Source organism: Moschus berezovskii, chromosome 10 (assembly GCF_049115385.1).
Source record: "Moschus berezovskii isolate FMDL1 chromosome 10, NW_MosBer_1.0, whole genome shotgun sequence".
NCBI lineage: Eukaryota > Metazoa > Chordata > Mammalia > Artiodactyla > Moschidae > Moschus > Moschus berezovskii.
Window position 1 is genome coordinate 46,628,895 of NC_142469.1, and position 20,011 is coordinate 46,648,905.

General features: G+C 38.3%; 1 protein-coding gene across 4 annotated transcripts in view; it reads right to left on the reverse strand.

The window, feature by feature from the left end:
- CEP57L1 (centrosomal protein 57 like 1) overlaps positions 1 to 20,011 on the reverse strand; it is a 73,938-nt gene that overhangs the window by 20,602 nt on the left and 33,325 nt on the right. For 3 of the 4 annotated variants that reach the window (XM_055433543.2, XM_055433542.2, XM_055433541.2), the window contains exons 2-4: positions 6,177 to 6,342; positions 3,845 to 4,024; positions 1,476 to 1,597 (exon numbers count right to left, since the gene is read on the reverse strand). In XM_055433543.2, coding sequence (XP_055289518.2) covers positions 1,476 to 1,597; positions 3,845 to 4,024; positions 6,177 to 6,339 — 465 coding nt within the window. In that variant the 5' untranslated portion in view covers positions 6,340 to 6,342. Of the gene's footprint in view, positions 1 to 1,475; positions 1,598 to 3,844; positions 4,025 to 6,176; positions 6,343 to 20,011 lie in introns of those variants that run through there. The other variant, XM_088840646.1, reaches the window with a different exon arrangement.

Sequence of the window (20,011 nt, forward strand, 5' to 3'; positions counted from 1 at the left end):
ATGCTGATTGCAGCCATGAAATTAAAAGACGCTTACTCCTTGGAAGGAAAGTTATGACCAACCTAGATACCATAATAAAAAGCAGAGACATTACTTTGCCAACAAAGGTCCGTCTAGTCAAGGCTATGGTTTTTCCTGTGGTCATGTATGGATGTGAGAGTTAGACTGTGAAGAAAGCTGATCACCGAAGAATTGATGCTTTTGAACTGTGGTGTTGGAGAAGACTCTTGAGAGTCCCTTGGACTGCAAGGAGATCCAACCAGTCCATTCTAAAGGAGATCAGCCCTGGGTGCTCATTGGAAGGACTCATGCTAAAGCTGAAACTCCAATAGTCTGGCCACCTCATGTGAAGAGTTGACTCACTGGAAAAGACTCTGATGCTGGGAGGGATTGGGGGCAGGAGGAGCAAGGGATGACAGAGAATGAGATGGCTGGATGGCATCACTCACTCGATGGACGTGAGTTGGAGTGAACTCCGGGCGTTGGTGAGGACAGAGAGGCTTGGCGTGCTGCGATCCATGGGGTCGCAAAGAGTCGGATATGACTGAGGGACTGAACTAAACTGAACTGAACTTGTGAGAGTGTTTATATATAGTCTGTTATGTATGCTATTTCTTTTCATAGTGTTTTATCTCCTTCTGCCTGGTTATCTCTCATTGAAAAGTTTCTCACTGTGTAGAAGAAAGGTTTGATGCTGCTGCTGCTAAGTCACTTCAGTAGTGTCCGACTCTGTGAGACCCCATAGACGGCAGCCCACCAGGCTCCCCCATCCCTGGGATTCTCCAGGCAAGAGTACTGGAGTGGGGTGCCATTGCCTTCTCCTGAAGAAAGGTTTATAGAAATAATTTGAAGACCCTGGGAACATTAGCCATCAAGGATCACTTTAATCCAATTTCAGGGACTAAGATTTTCTAGGTAACTCTGATAATCTAGAGCTGAGCTGTAATCTGTCTTGTTTTCCTTCTTGTTCATCATTACAAAGCATTCAGAGCACAGAATATTTACCAGGGTTCCTACCCTTGGCAGATCCTGAACTCTAACTTCTGTAGTCCCATAATGATGGCTTTCAAAAGCACTATTTAGCCTTTCAACTGAATCTTCTGGAATCAAAAATATCCTAAAAAGGAAGGGACCCAAAGCCAACCACTCTGGATGTCAACTTCTTTGAATTTAAGTATGAACACAGATTTCTGAATCGGTGACCTTCCATCACATTGTTAACTCTCCACCACTTCTGTGTATTTTCTTTTCTTCCTTTCTTCTCCCTCCCTCTCTTCCCTCTTTTCTTTTTCAATATTCTGTCCAGTGTTTGAGTTTTCCTCTATAGAAAAGTTGGTTCAAATGACTTAGTGTGCATCATTGTAACTGGAAATTTCCTATATAGAGCTTTATATCCTATTTAAATTACAATATGACAATTTTCCCATGACATTAAATATTCTTCAAAAACATATTACTATAGAAAATATAGTCACCTGTTGTTCTAGGATCATTTTCTTCTCTCGTTCTACATTGAGAACCATTCTTTTTGTATATTCAAGTTGCTTCTCTAGGAGGATGCAGCGAGACTGGGCTGAGCTTAACTGCATACTTATATCTAAGAAAAAGTAATAATGAATCATATCAGAGGGTTATCACAAGAAATGTATTATATGAATTCAATCAAAAGCTAGAAGTTCAAAATTTCTTTACTTTATGACTCTCCCAAAATTATTAACATAAATTTTGTGAATCTCATTAATTATATATAACTAATTTAACATTGACATAAAGACCCAGAGAGTATACTTCTGAAAGGAAAGGACGTCAGTGACTTGTGGGATCACAAAAACATGGCTATTCCTGGGAAATAACACCATTTGGAAAATAGAGGACCTAAGGGAATATTTCATACAAAGATGGGCACAATAAAGGACAGAAATGGCAAGGACCTAACAGAAGCAGAAGATATTAAGAAGAGGTGGCAACAATACACAGAAGAACTATACAACAAAGATCTTCATGATCCAGATAATCATGATGGTGTGATCACTCACCTAGAGTCAGACATCCTGGAATGCGAGGTCAAGTGGGCCGTAGGAAGCATCACTACAAACAAAGCTAGTAGAGGTGATGGAATTCCAGCTGAACTACTTCAAATCTTAAAAGATGATGCTGTGAAAGTGCTGCACTCAATATGCCAGCAAATTTGGAAAACTCAGCAGGGGCCACAGAACTGGAAAAGGTCAGTTTTCATTCCAAACCCAAAGAAGGGCAATGCCAAAGAATGCTCAAACTACCACACAATTGCACTCATCTAACACACTAGCAAAATAATGCTCAAAATTCTCTAAGTGAGGCTTTAACAGTACGTGGACCATGAACTTCCAGTTGTTCAAGCTGGATTTAGAAAATGCAGAAGAACCAGAGGTCAAATTGCCAACATCCTTTGGATCATCAAAAAAGGAAAAGAGTTTCAGAAAAACATCTACCTCTATTTTATTGACTATGCCAAAGCTTTGACTGTGTGGATCACACCAAACTGTGGAAAATTCTTAAAGAGATGGGAATACCAGACCATCTGACCTGCCTCCTCAGAAATCTGTATGCAGGTCAAGAAGCAACAGTTAGAACTGGACATGGAACAACAGACTGGTTCCAAATTAGGAAAGGAGTACATCAAGACTGTATATTGTCACCCTGTTTATTTAATTTATATGCAGAGTACATCATGAAAAATGCTGGACTGGATGAAGCACAAGCTGGAAGCAAGACTGCCAGGAGAAATATCAATAACCTCAGATATGCAGATGACACCACCCTTATGGCAGAAAATGAAAAGGAACTAAAGAGCATCTTGATAAAGAAAATATTGGCTTAAAACTCAACATTCAGAAAACTAAGATCATGCCATCTGGTCCCATCAGTCATGGCAAAAAGATGGGGAAACAATGGAAACAGTGGGAAACTTTATTTTTTGGGGCTCCAAAATCACTGCAGATGCTGATTGCAGCCATGAAATTAAAAGACGCTTACTCCTTGGAAGAAAAGTTATGGCTATCCTAGACACCATAATAAAAAGCAGAGATGTTACTTTGCCAACAAAGGTCCATTTGGTCAAAGCTATGGTTTTTCCAGTAGTCATGTATGAATGTGAGAGTTGGACTATAAAGAAAGCTGAGTGCTGAAGAACTGATGCTTTGAATTGTGGAGTTGAAGAAGACTCTTGAGAGTTCCCTGGACAGCAAGGAAATCCAACCAGTCCATCCTAAAGGATATCAATCCTGGATACCATTGGAAGGACTGATGCTCAAGCTGAAGCTCCAATACTTTGGCCACCTGATGCAAAGAACTGACTCATTTGAAAAGACTCTGATGCTGGGAAAGATTGAGGGCAGGAGAAGAATGGGACAACAGAGGATGAGATGGTTGGATAGCATCACAGACTCTATCGACATGAGTTTGAGTAAGCTCCAGGAGTTGGTGATGGACAGGGTAGCCTGGCATGCTGCAGTCCATGGGGTCGCAAAGAGTCTGACACAACTGAGCAACTAAACTGAACTGAATAATATATGAATTTTGTTGGTATTCTGAAAATATTATAATTCCTAAATACAATTTGCCTAAAAACTTAATTTTTCTTTTAGTCTCAATAATTTATGAACCAGGATAACAGATAATATGCAGTCAAGTTTAAAATTATATCCATTTAGTGCAAATGTCAAAATATCTGAGAACAACCCCACAAGGTTTGAACACATATAAGAACAAAGATATTGAGTAAACCTTCTTAGATTGGGCTTTTTATTTTCAAGTTGTAAACTTTGGTAACCTCTTCCTTCTGAGAATTATTGAATTTTCTTACCTTTTTTCTGCTTTATCAGTTCCTCGTGTGCCAGATTTCTCTCACATGTTTCATTCTCCAAGGCCTTTTTATATTGTGCCGCTTCTCTGGAAAGAACGTTCAGGTTATCTTCAGCTTGTGTTCTCTCTAACTCTAAACGATGAATCTTTTCCTGAAGAGTTTTTAGTGCTAAAATAAGAGCTGTTGAAAAAATTTGCTTGATATTTTAAGTGAGAATTTTTGAGCACTTATAATCATAGCAGCATATAAAAGTGAGCAGTATATTTTTGTTTTTTAAGCAAAAAAAGTAACATATTCCTCATAAAAAAGAAAAAGGACTAAAACTTTAAAGAGGGACAAATTCTAACATGTCTTATAAAAATAATATATTTATGATTATATTTAGTAATTTTCTAAGTTTGAGATGTGAGAACGCTAATAATCACATTTTAATTTAACAAAGCAAATATGTTTAAAACATATGCAAAAAAGATATATATGTATATATGTGTGTGTGTACAGAGAGAGGGAGAGAGTGAGTGAGATAGGAGTGTGGGGAGGAAGGGAAGAAGCGGGTGAAGAAGGCAGGAAGAGAGGGAGGAAGGGAGAAAGGAGGGGAAGTTTGAGGCATACAAGTCTGAGCATGGATAAGGAAAATTAAAATATGCTGTTCCCTAATTAACAAGGAAATTTAGGTTTAAAGTTAAAAATTTTTCTCAGTTCTTGATGTATTCAGTTTCAGTCAAATCACAAACATTTATTGTTTCTTTGTCCAAGATATAATGTTAATTATTAAGACATATGAGGTAGAACACTGCTTCTTCCTTCAAGAAAAAATCACAACCTAGTGGTTTACCTGATGTCAGGCTTGAAAGATGGTGTTACACACATACTGCTATGATTATTATTCATATATATTAATATCTTCATAATTCAGGTAAGTTCAAGTTATAAAAAATTTTCAAATACTATCTTACATGTTCTTCTCAGTTACAACTTCAAATTATAAAACTAGAGATGAATGGAAAGATTAACTTTCATATAGTTCATATCCAATTAAAAAGATGTTTGTTAGAGATTATTGTTTGATTTGGATTAATATTTTTTGTAGTTGCTTTGTTCCACAAAGCTATAGTCTATTTATAATGGCAACCATTATTATAAAAGATTAAAAAACATGACTATCAGCATCTTAGAACGTAATGTATATGGTACAGGTATCATAAATGGAATCATAAATGTTTTTCTAATTCAATTTTAAGATTCTCCTAAACTTATATAGGATTATTTCTTGAGGCTCCAAAATCACTGCGGATGCTGATTGCAGCCATGAAATTAAAAGATGCTTACTCCTTGGAAGGAAAGTTATGACCAACCTAGACAGCATATTAAAAAGCAGAGACATTACTTTGCCAACCAAGGTCCATCTAGTAAGGCTATGGTTTTTCCCTTGGTCATGTATGGATGTGAGAGTTGGACTGTGAAGAAAGCTGATTGCTGAAGAATTGATGCTTTTGAACTGTGGTGTTGGAGAAGACTCTTGAGAGTCCCTTGGACTTCAAGGAGATCCAAACAGTCCATTATAAAGGAGATCAATCCTGGGTGTTCATTGGGAGGAATGATGCTAAAGCTGAAACTCCAATACTTTGGCCACCTCATGCGACGAGTTGACTCACTGGAAAAGACTCTGATGCTAGGAAAGGTTGGGGGCGGGAGGAGAAGGGGACGACAGAGGATGAGATGGCTGGATGGCATCACCGACTCTGTGGACATGAGTTTGAGTGAACTCCGGGAGTTGGTGATGGACAGGGAGGCCTGGCGTGATGTGATTCATTCATCGCAAAGAGTCGGACATGACTGAGTGATTGAACTGAACTGAAACTTATATTTTAAAAGTTATAATACTTGTATTTTGTAGTTACTCCAATGAACTGGATTCATGAAGAAGTTTCAAGGGTAATTTCAGATATATGCAATTTCTGAATTTAATCCTTGAATAAGTTAAAATCAACTTAATTCTTTAATATTTTAACCATCTTATTCATTAGACAGATTCTCCAAATCTGACCTTTTATTCTTCAGAATATTTTCCTATTTTTAATGACATTTTAATGATAAATCTGCAATATGTGCCTAGCTGGTTATATTAATCTTCATCTTATAGTAAAGAAGCCAAAATAAAAAATGTTAAGTAACTTAAATTTACATAAATTTAAGCAAGAGAGTCAAAATTAGCATTTTACTAAGATTAGTTAAATACACAATCATCTTATTTTCTACATAAAAATGAAAAGTTTATATAACATGCTCCCTAATTCCCCTAATTTTAAATACGATTTCTTATTAGTATTACCTTGGCTATTTGGACTACGAAGCATTTTAGAAGATGTAACTTCTAAGTTCACAGAGTAGTGAGTCTGAGATGATTCATCACTCTGGGTGACTGATGGAACACACACTCTTTCTGGAGGTTTAAGATAGCTTCCGACTATACTATGCATTAATTCAGAATCCATTATCTGTAGAGAATAAAGGAAAGACATAGTATAGCATCATTTTTTTTCCTATGTGAGTAACAAAAATATCAGAAAAAATTCAGGTGGAACTTTTAATATAAATATATAATCATATACTGTGGAATTGTGTCTTTAGAAAGTTTATTATCACAAGTTCAACCATAATAAGTTCACCAATAAAAGAAAAAAAATGATGATTTAGTCTATAAACAGTATAGACAATTCTGCCTGATTCTCTAACAGTATATGCTCTGAAGTGAGCATTACATGAGTGGTGTGAATTTGCTGGTTTCTTACTTGATTGTAAGATCATCATCTGAGCACTCCTCTACAAAGAGTTTGATTCTAGCATTCAAACATAAAGTACATATTCTAAAAGACAACATAGCTTTGAAACACAAACCACTCATACAATATGATTCTCTAGACTCCAATATGAGGGATTGGGAGCAGGAGGAGAAGGAGACGACAAAGAAAGGTGGCTGCATGGCATCACCGACTTGACGGACACGAGTTTGAGTGAACTCCAGGAGTTGGTGATGGACAGGGAGGCCTGGTGTGCTATGATTCATGACGCAAAGAGTCGGACACGACTGAGCGACTGAACTGAACTGAAGGCATTTTTAAGGGTAATTTTGGGTATATAAATTTCTGAATCTAAGCCTTGAATTCTACAACCCTATTTAATGCAGTAGCATTCTAATCAGCTAGTTTAGGAGTTCAAATCTAAAAATATAAAAGAGCTTTACCTTGCCATTTTGAGTTTTTTCTTTGTTTGTTGGAGAACCATTTTAAATATCTTAGCAGGTAATTTTTAAAGTTTCCTAAGTCATTTTATTTTTCTTTCTGTAATTTAAATATTGTAGAAATGTACTCTACTTAATAGATTATAGTCAATGTTAACTAATAACCACACTGAAACAGAAAATTGTTTATATACAAAACAATTCACCAGCACAATTTTTAAATAAAGTTGTTTTAAAATGTAAATTTAGAATTTCTTTATATATATTCAGTTCAGTTCAGTCGCTCAGTCGTGTCCAACTCTCTGTGACCCCATGAATCACTGCACGCCAGGCTTCCCTGTCCATCACCAACTCCTGGAGTTCACTCAAACTCATGTCCATCGAGTCGGTGATGCTATCCAGCCATCTCATTCTCTGTTGTCCCCGTCTCCTCCCACCCCCAATCCCTCCCAGCATCAGAGTCTTTTCCAGTGAGTCAACTCGTTGCATGAGATGGCCAAAGTATTGGAGTTTCAGCTTTAGCATCAGTCCTTCCAATGAACACCCAGGACTGATCTCCTTTAGAATGGACTGGTTGGATCTCCTTGCAGTCCAAGGGACTCTCAAGAGTCTTCTCCAGCACCACAGTTCAAAAGCATCAATTCTTCGGCGATTAGCTTTCTTCACAATCCAACTCTCACATCCATACATGACCACGGGAAAAACCATAGCCTTGGCTAGATGGACCTTTGTTGGCAAAGTAATGTCTCTGCTTTTTAATATGCTATCTAGGTTGGTCATAACTTTCCTTCCAAGGCGTAAGCGTCTTTTAATTTCCTGGCTGCAGTCAGCATCTGCAGTGATTTTGGAGCCCAGAAAAATAAAGTCTGACACTGTTTCCACTGTTTTTCCATCTATTTCCCATGAAGTGATGGGACCAGAGGCCATGATCTTTGTTTTCTGAATGTTGAGCTTCAAGCCAACCTTTGCACTCTCCTCTTTCACTTTCATCAAGAGGCTTTTGTGTTCTTCACTTTCTGCCATAAGGGTGGTGTTATCTGCATATCTGAGGTTATCGATATTTCTCCCAGCAATATATTAGCCTACTTTAATTCTTGAGAGTTGAAAATTTTCATTGATTTCACTACCTTCCCAATTTACAAGGCAAGGGAAGACACTTCCATGACTGTGTTTCCTGTGATGTCAGGGAACATACTTCACTCAACAGGGTTTTCTGCTTAGCCACTATCATGATGTGTTGTCTTCAAGGACATTCTTCATCAGTCACAGCCTAGGAAGCTTTGCCAGAAAACTTGATGCTCTTAAATCTTGAAAGGCAATCATTTTTCTATTGTTATCAGCACTGGCTACCATTTACCAACCATGTCTCTGTCTCTCTGGGTTCTTGCTCCTCAGACACTGTCTGCTCCCCATGGGAGACTGCATCTATCTAAACTGCTGTTCCCTCAGAAAATAAGAGAGCAAAGTTAGGTAGAGCCCCAAAGGGCAGATGTTCTGAACATGATTGTACATCTTCTGAGAGAGGGATGTGTTTAAAGCTATCCAAAGAACCTTGGAGTTACTCAAGATACTTGATTTAGTTTTCAGCTCCTGTTAAGTCTCTCCAGTAATGAAAAGAATAAAATGTTGGATTAGTCACTATGCACTGAAGTCTTTGGGAAGACTGTCTGCTTCTTCTGTCCCAAATATGGTATTATTTTACTAGATGAATTTTTGCATGAATTAAAAAACAATTAAAATTCAAAGGTTTTAATGTATATGAAATGATTATTCAGAAGATACCAATAAATTAAAAATTAGACCAAAGTTTATTTAAATTAAATGTGTAAACACATCTGAAAGTAGGCATAAGCAGAATAACAACCTACGAGGTTATGATGAAAAGAAAGGAAACAATAAATGAGAGAAAAGAGCCATGAGTTCTCACTGTACTAGGGGTTCCAGCTTAAGCTTTACAACCTAGTCCTATATTATAAGTGAGTAATTAAAAACTGTTGTTCAGTTGCTAAGTCATGTTTGACTCTTTGCAACCTTCTGGACTACAGCATGCCAGGCTCCTCTGTCTTCCAATATCTCCCTGAGTTTGCTCAAATTCATGTCCATTGAGTCAGTGATGCTATCTAACCATCTCATCCTTCTTTACCTTTTGCCTTCAATCTTTCCTAGTATCAGGGTCTTTTGCAATGAGTCAGTTCTTCACATCAGGTGGCCAAAGTACTGGAGCTTCAGCTTCATCATCAGTCCTTCTGATGAATATTCAGGACTGATTTCCTTTAGGATTGACTGGTTTGATCTTCTTGCTGTCCGATGGACTCTCAAGGGTCTTTCCCAGCACAATTCGAAAGAATCAATCTTTCAGTGCTCAGCCTTCTTTATGGTCCAACTCTCAGATCCGTACATGACTCTGGAAAAACCACAGTTTAGAACATGTAGACTTTTGTCAGCAAAGTGATGCCTCTGCTTTTTAATATGCTATCTAGGTTTGTCATAGTTTTCCTTCCAAGGAGCAAGACTCTTTTAATTTTAATGGCTGCAATCACTGTCTTTGGTGATTTTGGAGCCCAATAAAATCTGTCACTGCTTCCACTTTTTCCCCCTTCTATTTGCCATTAAGTGATGGGACTGGATGCCATGATCTTAAGGTTGTTTGAATGTTGAGTTTCAAGCCAGCTTTTTCACTCTCCTGTTTTCATCAAGAGGCTCTTTAGTTCCTCTTTGCTTTCTGCCATTAGAGTGGTATCATCTCCATATCTGAGGTTGTTGATATTTCTTCTGGCAATCTTTATTTCAGCCTGCGATTCATCCAGCCTGGCATTTCCCTGATGTACTCTGCATAGAAGTTAAATAAGCAGGGTGACAATGTACAGCCTTGTCGTACTCCTTTCCCAATTTGGAACCAGTCAGTTGCTCTATGTCCAGTTTTAATTGTTGTGTTTTGACCTATATACAGATTTCTCAGGAGGCAGGTAAGATGGTCTGTTACTTCCTTCTCTTTAAGAATTTTTCACAGTTTGCTGTGATCCACACAGTTAAAGGTTTAAGCACAGTCAATGAAGCAGAAGTAGATGGGTTTTTCTGGAACTCCCTTGCTTTCTTCATGATTCAACAAAATGTTGGCAATTTGATCTCTGGTTCCTCTGCCTTTTCTTGATCCAGCTTGCACATCTGGAAGTTCTCAGTTCACATACTGCTGAAGCCTAGCTTGAAGGATTTTGAGCATAATCTTGCTAGCATATGAAAAGAATGCAATTGTATGGCAATTAGAACATTCTTTGGCATTGCTCTTCTTTGGGATTGGAATGAAAACTGACCTTTTCCAATCCTGTGGCCACTGCTGTTTTCCAAATTTTCTGGCATATTGAGTGCAGCACTTTAATAGCATCCTTTTTAAGGATCTGAAATAGTTCAGCTGAAATTCCATCACCTGTACTCACTTTGTTTGTAGTAATGCTTCCTAAGGCCCATTTGACTTCACACTCCAGGATATCTGGCTCTAGATGAGTGACCATGCCATCATGGTTATCTGGGTAATTAAGACGTTTTTTTGTACAATTGTTCTGTGTATTCTTGCTATCTCTTCTTAATCTCTTCTGCTTCATTTAGGTCCTTACTGTTTCTGTCCTTTATTGTGCCCATCCTTGCATGAAATGTTCCCTTGATACCTCCAATTTTCTTGAATAGATCTCTAGTCTTTCCCATTCTATTGTTTTCCTCTATTTCTTTGCATTGTTCATTTAAGAAGGCCTTCTTATCTTTTCTTGCTATTCTCTGGAACTCTGCATTCAGTTGGGTATATCTTTCCCTTTCTCCCTTGCCTTTTGCTTCTCTTCTTTTCCTCAGCTATTTGTAAAGCCTCCTCCTCCAACCACTCTACTTGTTTATGCAGTGGTACCTCAGCTGCTCAGGTTGATTATGTTCTTTGCAGCCAAAGAGGGAGGAACTCTATACAGTCAGTAAAACCAAGACCTGGAGCTGACTGGCACACATCATGAACTTCTTATTGCAAAATTATTTTTTTATCTTTTGGTCATGCCATGCAGCACATGGCATGTTAGTTCCCTCACCAGGGACTGAACCTGCACCCTTACCCCCTGCACTGGCAGCACTGAGTCTTAGCCACTGGACCACCAGGGAAGTCTCCTAATCAGTTGTGCTCCATTCTTAAATATAAGTTGTTTAACCAAGGCTTACCAGACATTGAGGAAAGACATGAAAGACAGGGATCAAAACAAGCAGACAATAAGAGGCTTAACAGGAATATAAAATTTGCAAATATATAATTATTGGAAACAGAAGTATAAACAAGGAGGGACATGACAGATCCTAGTGAATTTGGTTGGAGCACACTAAATAAATGTTGGCAATAAGAGATGGCTAGAAGCTCTTAGAGGAAATCATAGGCGGTACACTCTTTGATATATATCCCAGCAAGATCTTTGACCCACCTCCTAGAGTAATGGAAATAAAAACAAACATAAACTAATGGGGCATAATTAAACTTAAAAGTTTTTGCACAGCAAAGGAAACAACATGTTCTAGCTATTGTAAATAGTGCTGCAACGAACAATGGGATACAAAGATAAAACAAAGACAACCTTCAGAATGGGAGAAAATAATCACAAATGAAACAACTGACAAACAACAAAATATATAATCAGCTCACGCAGTGCAATAAAAGAAAAAAAAATAACCCAATCAAAAAATGGGCAGAAGACCTAAACAGACATTTCTCCAAAGAAAATATACAGATGGACAACAAACACATGAAAAGATGCTCAGTATTAGAGAAATGCAAATTGAGACGACAATGAGGTTATCACCTCACACTGACCAAAATGGCTATCATTAAAAAAATCTACAAATAATAAATGCTGGAGAGATTGTGGAGAAAAGGGAACCCTCTTTCACTGTTGGTGGGAATGTAAATTGATACAGCCACTATGAAGAACAGTATGGAGATTCCTTAAAAAACTAGGAAATAAAACTACCATATGACCCTGCTGCTGCTGCTAAGTCACTTCAGTCATGTCCGACTCTGTGCGACCCCATGGACGGCAGCCCACCAGGCTCCGCCATCCCTGGGATTCTCCAGGCAAGAACACTGGAGTGGGTTGCCATTTCCTTCTCCAACGTGTGAAAGTGAAAAGTGAAAGTGAAGTTGCTCAGTCTTGTCCGACTAGTAGCGACCCCATGGACTGTAGCCCACCAGGCTCCTCTGTCCATGGGATTTTCTAGGCAAGAGTACTGGAGTGGCTTGCCATTGCCTTCTCCGCCATATGACCCTACAATCCCACAATACCTTGAGGAAACCAAAATTGAAAGAGACACGTGTATCCCATTGTTCACTGCAGCACTATTTACAATAGCTAGAACATGGAAGCAACCTAGGTGTCCATCAACAGATGAATGGTTAATGAAATTGTGGTACATATACACAATGGAATATTACTCGCCATAAAAAGGAACGCATTTGAGTCAGTTCTAATGAGGTGGATGAACCTAGAACCTATTATAGAGTGAAGTGAGTCAGAACGAGAAAGATAAATACCATATTCTAACACATATTTGTGGAATCTAGAAAAATTGTACTGAAGAATTTATTTACAGGGCAACAATGGAGAAACAGACATAGAGAATAGACTTGTGGACACGGGGAGAGGGGAGGAGAGGGTGAGATGTATGTAAAAAGTAACATGGAAACTTACACTACCATATGTAAAATAGATAGCCAATGGGAATTTGCTGTATGGCTCAGGAAACTCAAACGGAGCCTCTGTATCAACCTAGAGGAGTGGGATGGGGAGGGATATGGGAGAGAGGTTCAAAAGGGAGAGGATATATGTATATGGCTGATTTATGTTGAGGTATGACAGAAAACAGCAAAATTCTGTAAAGCAATTATCCTTCAATAAAAAATAAACAAATTAAAAAAAAAATGGGCAGAAGACCTAAACAGACATTTCTCCAAAGAAAATATACAGATGGCCAACAAACACATGAAAAGATGCTCAATATCAGAGAAATGCAAATCAAAAAGATAATGAGGTATCACCTTACACTGACCAAAATGGTTATTGTTAAAAAAAAATCTACAAACAATAAATGCTGGAGAGGATATGGAGAAAAGAGAACCCTCTCGCACTGTTGGTGGAAATGTAAATTGATACAGCCACTATGAAGAACAGTATGGAGAATCCTTATAAAACTATCATATGACCCAACAATCCCACTACTAAGCATATACACTGAGGAAACCAGAATTGAAGCAGACACATGTACCCCAATGTTCACTGCAGCACTTTTTACAATAGCTAGGATATGGAAGCAACCTAGATGTCCATCAACAGATTGATATGGAAATTGTGATACATACATACAATGGACTATTACTCAGCTATAAAAAAGAATGCCTTTGAGTCAGTCCTAATGAGGTGGATGAAGCTACAGCCTATTGTACGGAGTGAAGTAAGTCAGAAAGAGAAACACAAACATTGTATATCAACACATGCATTTGGAATCTAGAAAGATGAACCTATTGCAGGGCAGCAATGGAGACACAGACATAGAGAATAGACTTGTGGACACAGCGAGGGAAGATGAGGGTGGGATGAATTGAGAGAATAGCATGGAAACCTACACATTACCATACATAAAACAGATAGCAAGTAGGAATTTGCTGTATGACACAGGGAGCTTAACTCAGTGCTCTGTGACAACCTAGAGGGGTGGGATGGAGAGGAAGATGGGAGGGGGATTCAGGAGGGAGGAGACATATGTATACCTGTGGCTAATTCATGTTGATGTATAACAGAAGCCAGCACAATATTGTAAGGCAATTATCTGCCAATTAAAAAAAGAGAGAGAGAAATGGCTAAAAAGTATATGGGCCAAACCACAAAGGATCTGTATAACACACGAGTTTGTATTTTATAGGATCAGGCAAGGGGGAGGTAAGAAGGGATATAAAGGGGAACAACATGATCAGGTTTGTATTCTGACAAGTTTATTCAGATAGCCCTAAGCGGGAAGACATTACAGACAGACAAATTAAGAGGTTACTGAAGTAAGTAAAATGAAGGAAAATATAAGGCCTGAATGAAGACTGGAGTAAGTGAGATCAACATGAAAGATTCTTGGATGATACAATCAAAAGGACACAGGAACCAACTAGATACATGAAATGGAGGAGAGGAAAAAATAAAAAACACTTTTCAAAATTTTACTTGGGCAAGGTAAGAGATAGTAGTGGCATTAACAGGAATAAGGAATAATATAAAAGGAGATACAAGTCTGATGAAAACAACAAACTCTGTTTTAGATATAGTTGAACTTGAGGTGCTTACAGATAAGAGCTATCCACCAAATGAAGTGAAATACAGGTTTGGAGTTTAGGTGAGCAGTCTAGGCTAGATCTAGAGATACAGATTTGGTTATCCATTAGATTACCCAAGGAGAGCATAAAGATTAGAATGTGTGTATGCATGAAAAGGGGTGGCTAAGATTCAATGCCTTTATCCATTAGAGGGCTAATGTTATCTGTCCACTATGGTGCCCTTCAGACATGCTGAGGCAAAAATTTAAAAGGTCAAGAATGACAGATTTAGGAAGAAATGAGTTGAGCTCAAAATGCTGATGACCACCTAGCATTTAGGAGACAAATGAAGAATCAAAGGAGATCAAAGAGGAGGGAGCAAAAATGGAGGGGGGGCGGAGAAGCTGGAGAAAGCAGTAACAAAGTCAAAGTAAGAACAGGAAATTGTTTAGTATCTACATGTAATTATGCTATGCCTTGTAGAAAGAAGCAAACAGGGCATGGCTTCTGCAGTCAAGTAGTCTGCAATCTCACTTTTGAAGAAAGACGAGTAAGAGACAATGAGAGCAGGAACAAAACACAGGGGGTAAGTTTGCTAGCAGTATATCCAATAAAATTAGTTTGCTTATTACATAATTATTAAAATTTTATTGAGCATTCTTCAACTCTATTATCTTAAATGAGTCTAAATAGAAGAAATATGATTACATTAATACAATACCCAGTTTTTGAAAGAGTGCAAAGCAATGGTAATCTTTTATAAATTGTAATACAGCATCTAATTGTTAGGTGCACAATTCTCAATGCCATGATATAAGTGCTACCTAGTTTCCAAGAAAATGTAACAATTTGTAGATTTAAAACATCTAGACTTACATTTTATCTAATAAGTAGAAAGTTAGAGTTTTCCCTACCGAACTTGAATACAGCAAGTTTAAAACTTAACAATGTCTGAGATTATGTAAGTGACTCATGTATAGACTCTCCATCACCTTTACCTGTACTTTATCTTGAATATTCAGTTTGAAGAAATTTTCTTGATTTAAAATAAAGTGAATAAAGGATATAAAATTATATAATTATAACTTGATTTTTAAAAAGGACAAAGATAAACATAGATAAAAGACTATAAATGTACTGCTGCTACTGCTACTGCTAAGTCACTTCAGTCGTGTCCGACTCTGTGTGACCCCACAGATGGCAGCCCACCAGGCTCCCCTGTCCCTGGGATTCTCCAGGCAAGAACACTGGAGTGGGTTGCCATTTCCTTCTCCAATGTGTGAAAGTGAAAAGTGAAAGTGAAGTTGCTCAGGCATGTCTGACTCATAGCGACCCCATCGACTGCAGCCCACCAGGCTCCCCCGTCCCTGGGATTCTCCAGGCAAGAACACTGGAGTGGGTTGCCATTTCCTTCTCCAATGTGTGAAAGTGAAAAGTGAAAGTGAAGTTGCTCAGGCATGTCTGACTCATAGCGACCCCATCGACTGCAGCCCACCAGGCTCCTCTGTCCATGGGATTTTCTAGGCAAGAGTACTGGAGTGGCTTGCCATTGCCTTCTCCGATAAATGTACTAAATAATAGCAAATAATATCCATTATATTATATAATAATAATAATTGCAAATATATTAAATGTTACTAGAGGGATAACAGATTTTTATTTTGTTATTTTGACAGAGGATGAGATGGTTGGATGGCATCACTAATGTGACGGACACGAGTGTAAGTATGCTCCAGGAGTTGGTGATGGACAGGGAAGCCTGGCACGCTGCAGTCCATGGGGTTTGCAGAGTCAGACACAACTAAGCGACTGAACTGAACTGACTGATTTCTACTTTCTTATACATCCTCTACAATAAATACATATTAGTTTTATAATAAACAAAATTTACTAGTTACTTTTTAATTAGATTTCTGCAAAGGTAGAAAGCAGCTGAAGACATACAGAATCAATGGTTTATATTGATATTTGTAGAGGCACTTATATCTTTTCATTTTTAAGGGTCTTATGACCAACCTAGATAGCATATTCAAAAGCAGAGACATTACTTTGCCAACAAAGGTCCGTCTTGTCAAGGCTATGGTTTTTCCAGTGGTCATGAATGGATTTGAGAGTTGGACTGTGAAGAAAGCTGATCGCCAAAGAATTGATGCTTTTGAACTATGGTGCTGGAGAATACTCTTGAGAGTCCCTTGGACTACAAGGAGATCCAACCAGTCCATTCTAAAGGAGATCAGTCCTGGATGGTCATTGGAAGGACTGATGCGAAAGCTGAAACTCCAATACTTTGGCCACCTCATGCGACGAGTTGACTCACTGGAAAAAACTCTGATGCTGGGAGGGATTGGGGGCGGGAGGAGAAGGGGACGACAGAGAATGAGATGGCTGGATGGCATCACCAACTCGATGGACATGAGTTTGAGTGAACTCTGGGAGTTGGTGATGGACAGGGAGGCCTGGCGTGCTGCAATTCATGGGATTGCAAAGAGTCGGACATGACTGAGTGACTGAACTGAACTGATGCCTCTTAAATCAACATAAATTCAGGGAAGGCAATTATGTTATTTCTTCTGTGAGTTCCTACAATCTAAACTTCTATGCTCTGCAAGAGGGCACTGTATTCTCAGGACCTAATCCAAAAAATACTTGTAAAATGAATTCCCTGAAACTAATTTGGTAGGTCAACAACTTTTCCCTACCTTCTTACACTAATGTTTGTCATAGTTAAACCGAACAATTCTATAAAGACTGCCCTACATTAAAAAAAATCACACATTCAGTTCAGTTGCTCAGTCATGTTCAACTTTTCACCCTGGTATATACTTTTGCATACAGTGTTTAATTTAATATCATTTTATTTAAGAAAGCAAATCATAATTATTAGAATTTTAAAGTATTACTGATATTTCTTGAGAAAATTTTCACTAAATAAAGTGACTCTGAAAGGGTTTCAACATTATGTTTATTATATTTATCTGTCGAACTTTGTTTCTAATCGTTTGTCTTCTAAAAAGTTAATTAACAGAAACTTCAATTAAATAGAGTAGAGAGATCAGAAGGGGGAGCTCTCATGCTCTGTGACATGGCTGAGTCCAACAAGAAGAAAGGATTCTTTCCTGGAAAGGATTCAGCCAATGAAAAGCTACAGACTCTTGGTTTACTACAGCCCTCCCAACTTCCTTTTCCCCTTTATAAAAGTGTTCTCCTTCCCTTGCCCTGCTGAGACTTGCACAGGGCCCACCACAATTGCAGACTCCAAATTGTAATTTTGTGCTGATCCCAAATAAACCCATTTTTGCTGGAGAAATATCTGGCAGTCTATTTTTTTGGGTCAACACCTTTTAGAATGATTGATGGCAAAGTTATTAAATGAATAAAGAATTTAGAAATTGAGTCAACAAATAACGAATTTTAAAGTTAACAGTACTCAGGTTAGTTGCTATAAACCTTCCTTGGCCTTTACTTTTTTTCTCTCCCACAGACTGAGCACACTCAATATTTGGAATTAATTATGGGAATACCGATTAGTCACTCAACCCAAGGGGGAATGAGCTGTTGGACAATGATAAATAACTAAAGCTTATCTATTTAATTGCCAAAATTTATTTCAACTAGTTTTAAAAGAAATATTTCTAAAATGTTTAACCTATTTTTCTTCCTTTTAGGCAGAGTATATTCAACACAATTTAACCTTTGGGATGACTTAAGGATATCATAAACAGCATTTTAATTACGCATGATGATACTTAGAGAATCACACTGATATTTGTTGATTTGCCTTTCCTTTTGCTGGAAAGTTCCAGAGTGTTACAGACTTTGTTTTCTGTCTTTTCAGCTCTTGCTATCTCTTCCCTTCCTGTTTTCTTATGAACTACTTGATGCAAGTAGAATATCCTTTCCCTTTCTAATTACTTTCGTAACCTATAACAAATAAAAAACAATAAAACAATCACATTTCATTTATTAGCCATTCAAAGATGAAAAACATAGTCCCTGGCAGTCCTTAAAACATTAACAGCTTAATTAGACTAAAAAGGGTGCCATGGGAACCCAGATGATGAGCATCTAAAAAGTTTGGGAGTTTCAGAGATGGCTTCCTGGAGGAGCTAGTTGTTAAACTGAAAAACAAAGGATGAGTAAGTAGGATTTGACAGGCAAAAGAAAGTGAGAAAATGGAAAGAGAGGAGGATCAAGTGTAAAAGCAAAAGAAACAGCATGGTAATAATAAAAATAATCATAGGGCTTCCCTGGTGGCTCAGAGGTTAAAGCGTCTGCCTCTAATACGGGAGACCCGGGTTCGATCCCTGGGTCGGGAAGATCCCCTGGAGAAGGAAACGGTAACCCACTCCAGTATTCTTGCCTGGAGAATCCCATGGATGGAGAAGCAAAAATAATCATACCTCACCTTTATTACTTGAGGGGTTAATTTACTAAAATCCACCTAACAACTCTATGAGGATAATTATTTTCACTTTAAAGATATGTGGCACAGAAAAACTGTTTTGTGCAAGGTAACACAACTAAAGTAGCAAAGTCAGAACTTGGGCAGCTTGACTCTAAAGCTCACACTTTTAACCACCATGCCTTATTGCTTATTTATCCAAAGTTATGAAAGCTAGAGAGAATGTGATGTTTTGGGAGAGCTACTACAAGAAATGTTGGAAGATTGCAAATGTGCCTAAGTATTGCAGAAGAGAGGGGAGAAATCAGATCTGAGAAGCCTAGTAAGCCAGGCACAGGTGTTTGGATTTTATCCCATGGGCAAGGATAGTCACCCAGCAGAGGAGTAGCAGTATCACATTGCCTTTGATAAAGATTTCTGAGAGTCAGAACAGAGAAAAACAACCAGAGGTTAGACTTCCAGACAGAAGACTATTCTAGAACGCTATGTGTGAAAATAAAGATCTGAACCAAAGCAACAGAAGTGGGACTGAAAAGACGGGGACAAATTAGAGATAATTAGGATATTGAATTTATAGAATGTATGACTGGGATGAGGAAAATTAATGATAGGGAGAAATTAAATATAGCTCTAGTCAAAGCAGAAAACAGATTTTGAGGGGTGTCAAGGTTAATATAAAAGGTTAATTTTAGACATGTTTGAAGTGTTTGTCAGACAATGTATATGTGTGTGTGTGTGCGGATGCTTAGTTGCTCAGTCATGTCCAATTCTTTGTGACCCCATGGACTGTAGCCCACCAGGCTCCTCTGTTCTGGCAATTTTCCATCAAGAATACTGGATTGGGTTGCCATTTCCTATTCCAGGGGATCTTGCCAACTCAGGGATCGAACCCGTGTTGTTTTGTACCTACTGCACTGGCAGGTACCACTGAGCAACCTTGGAAGCCTCCTTTATAGGACAATAGAAAGAAAGTGAAGGGGCTCAGTCATGTCTGACTCTTTGTGACCCCATGGACTGTAGCCTACCAGGCTTCTTCATCTATGGAATTTTCTAGGCTAGAGTACTGGAGTGGGTTGCCATTTCTTTTTCCAGGGTATCTTCCTGATCCAGGGATTGACCCTGGGTCTCCCACATTGCAGGCAGACACTTTACCATCTGAGTCACCAGCGAAGCCCTTGTAGGACAATAACAACATAAAAACGGGTACCACTT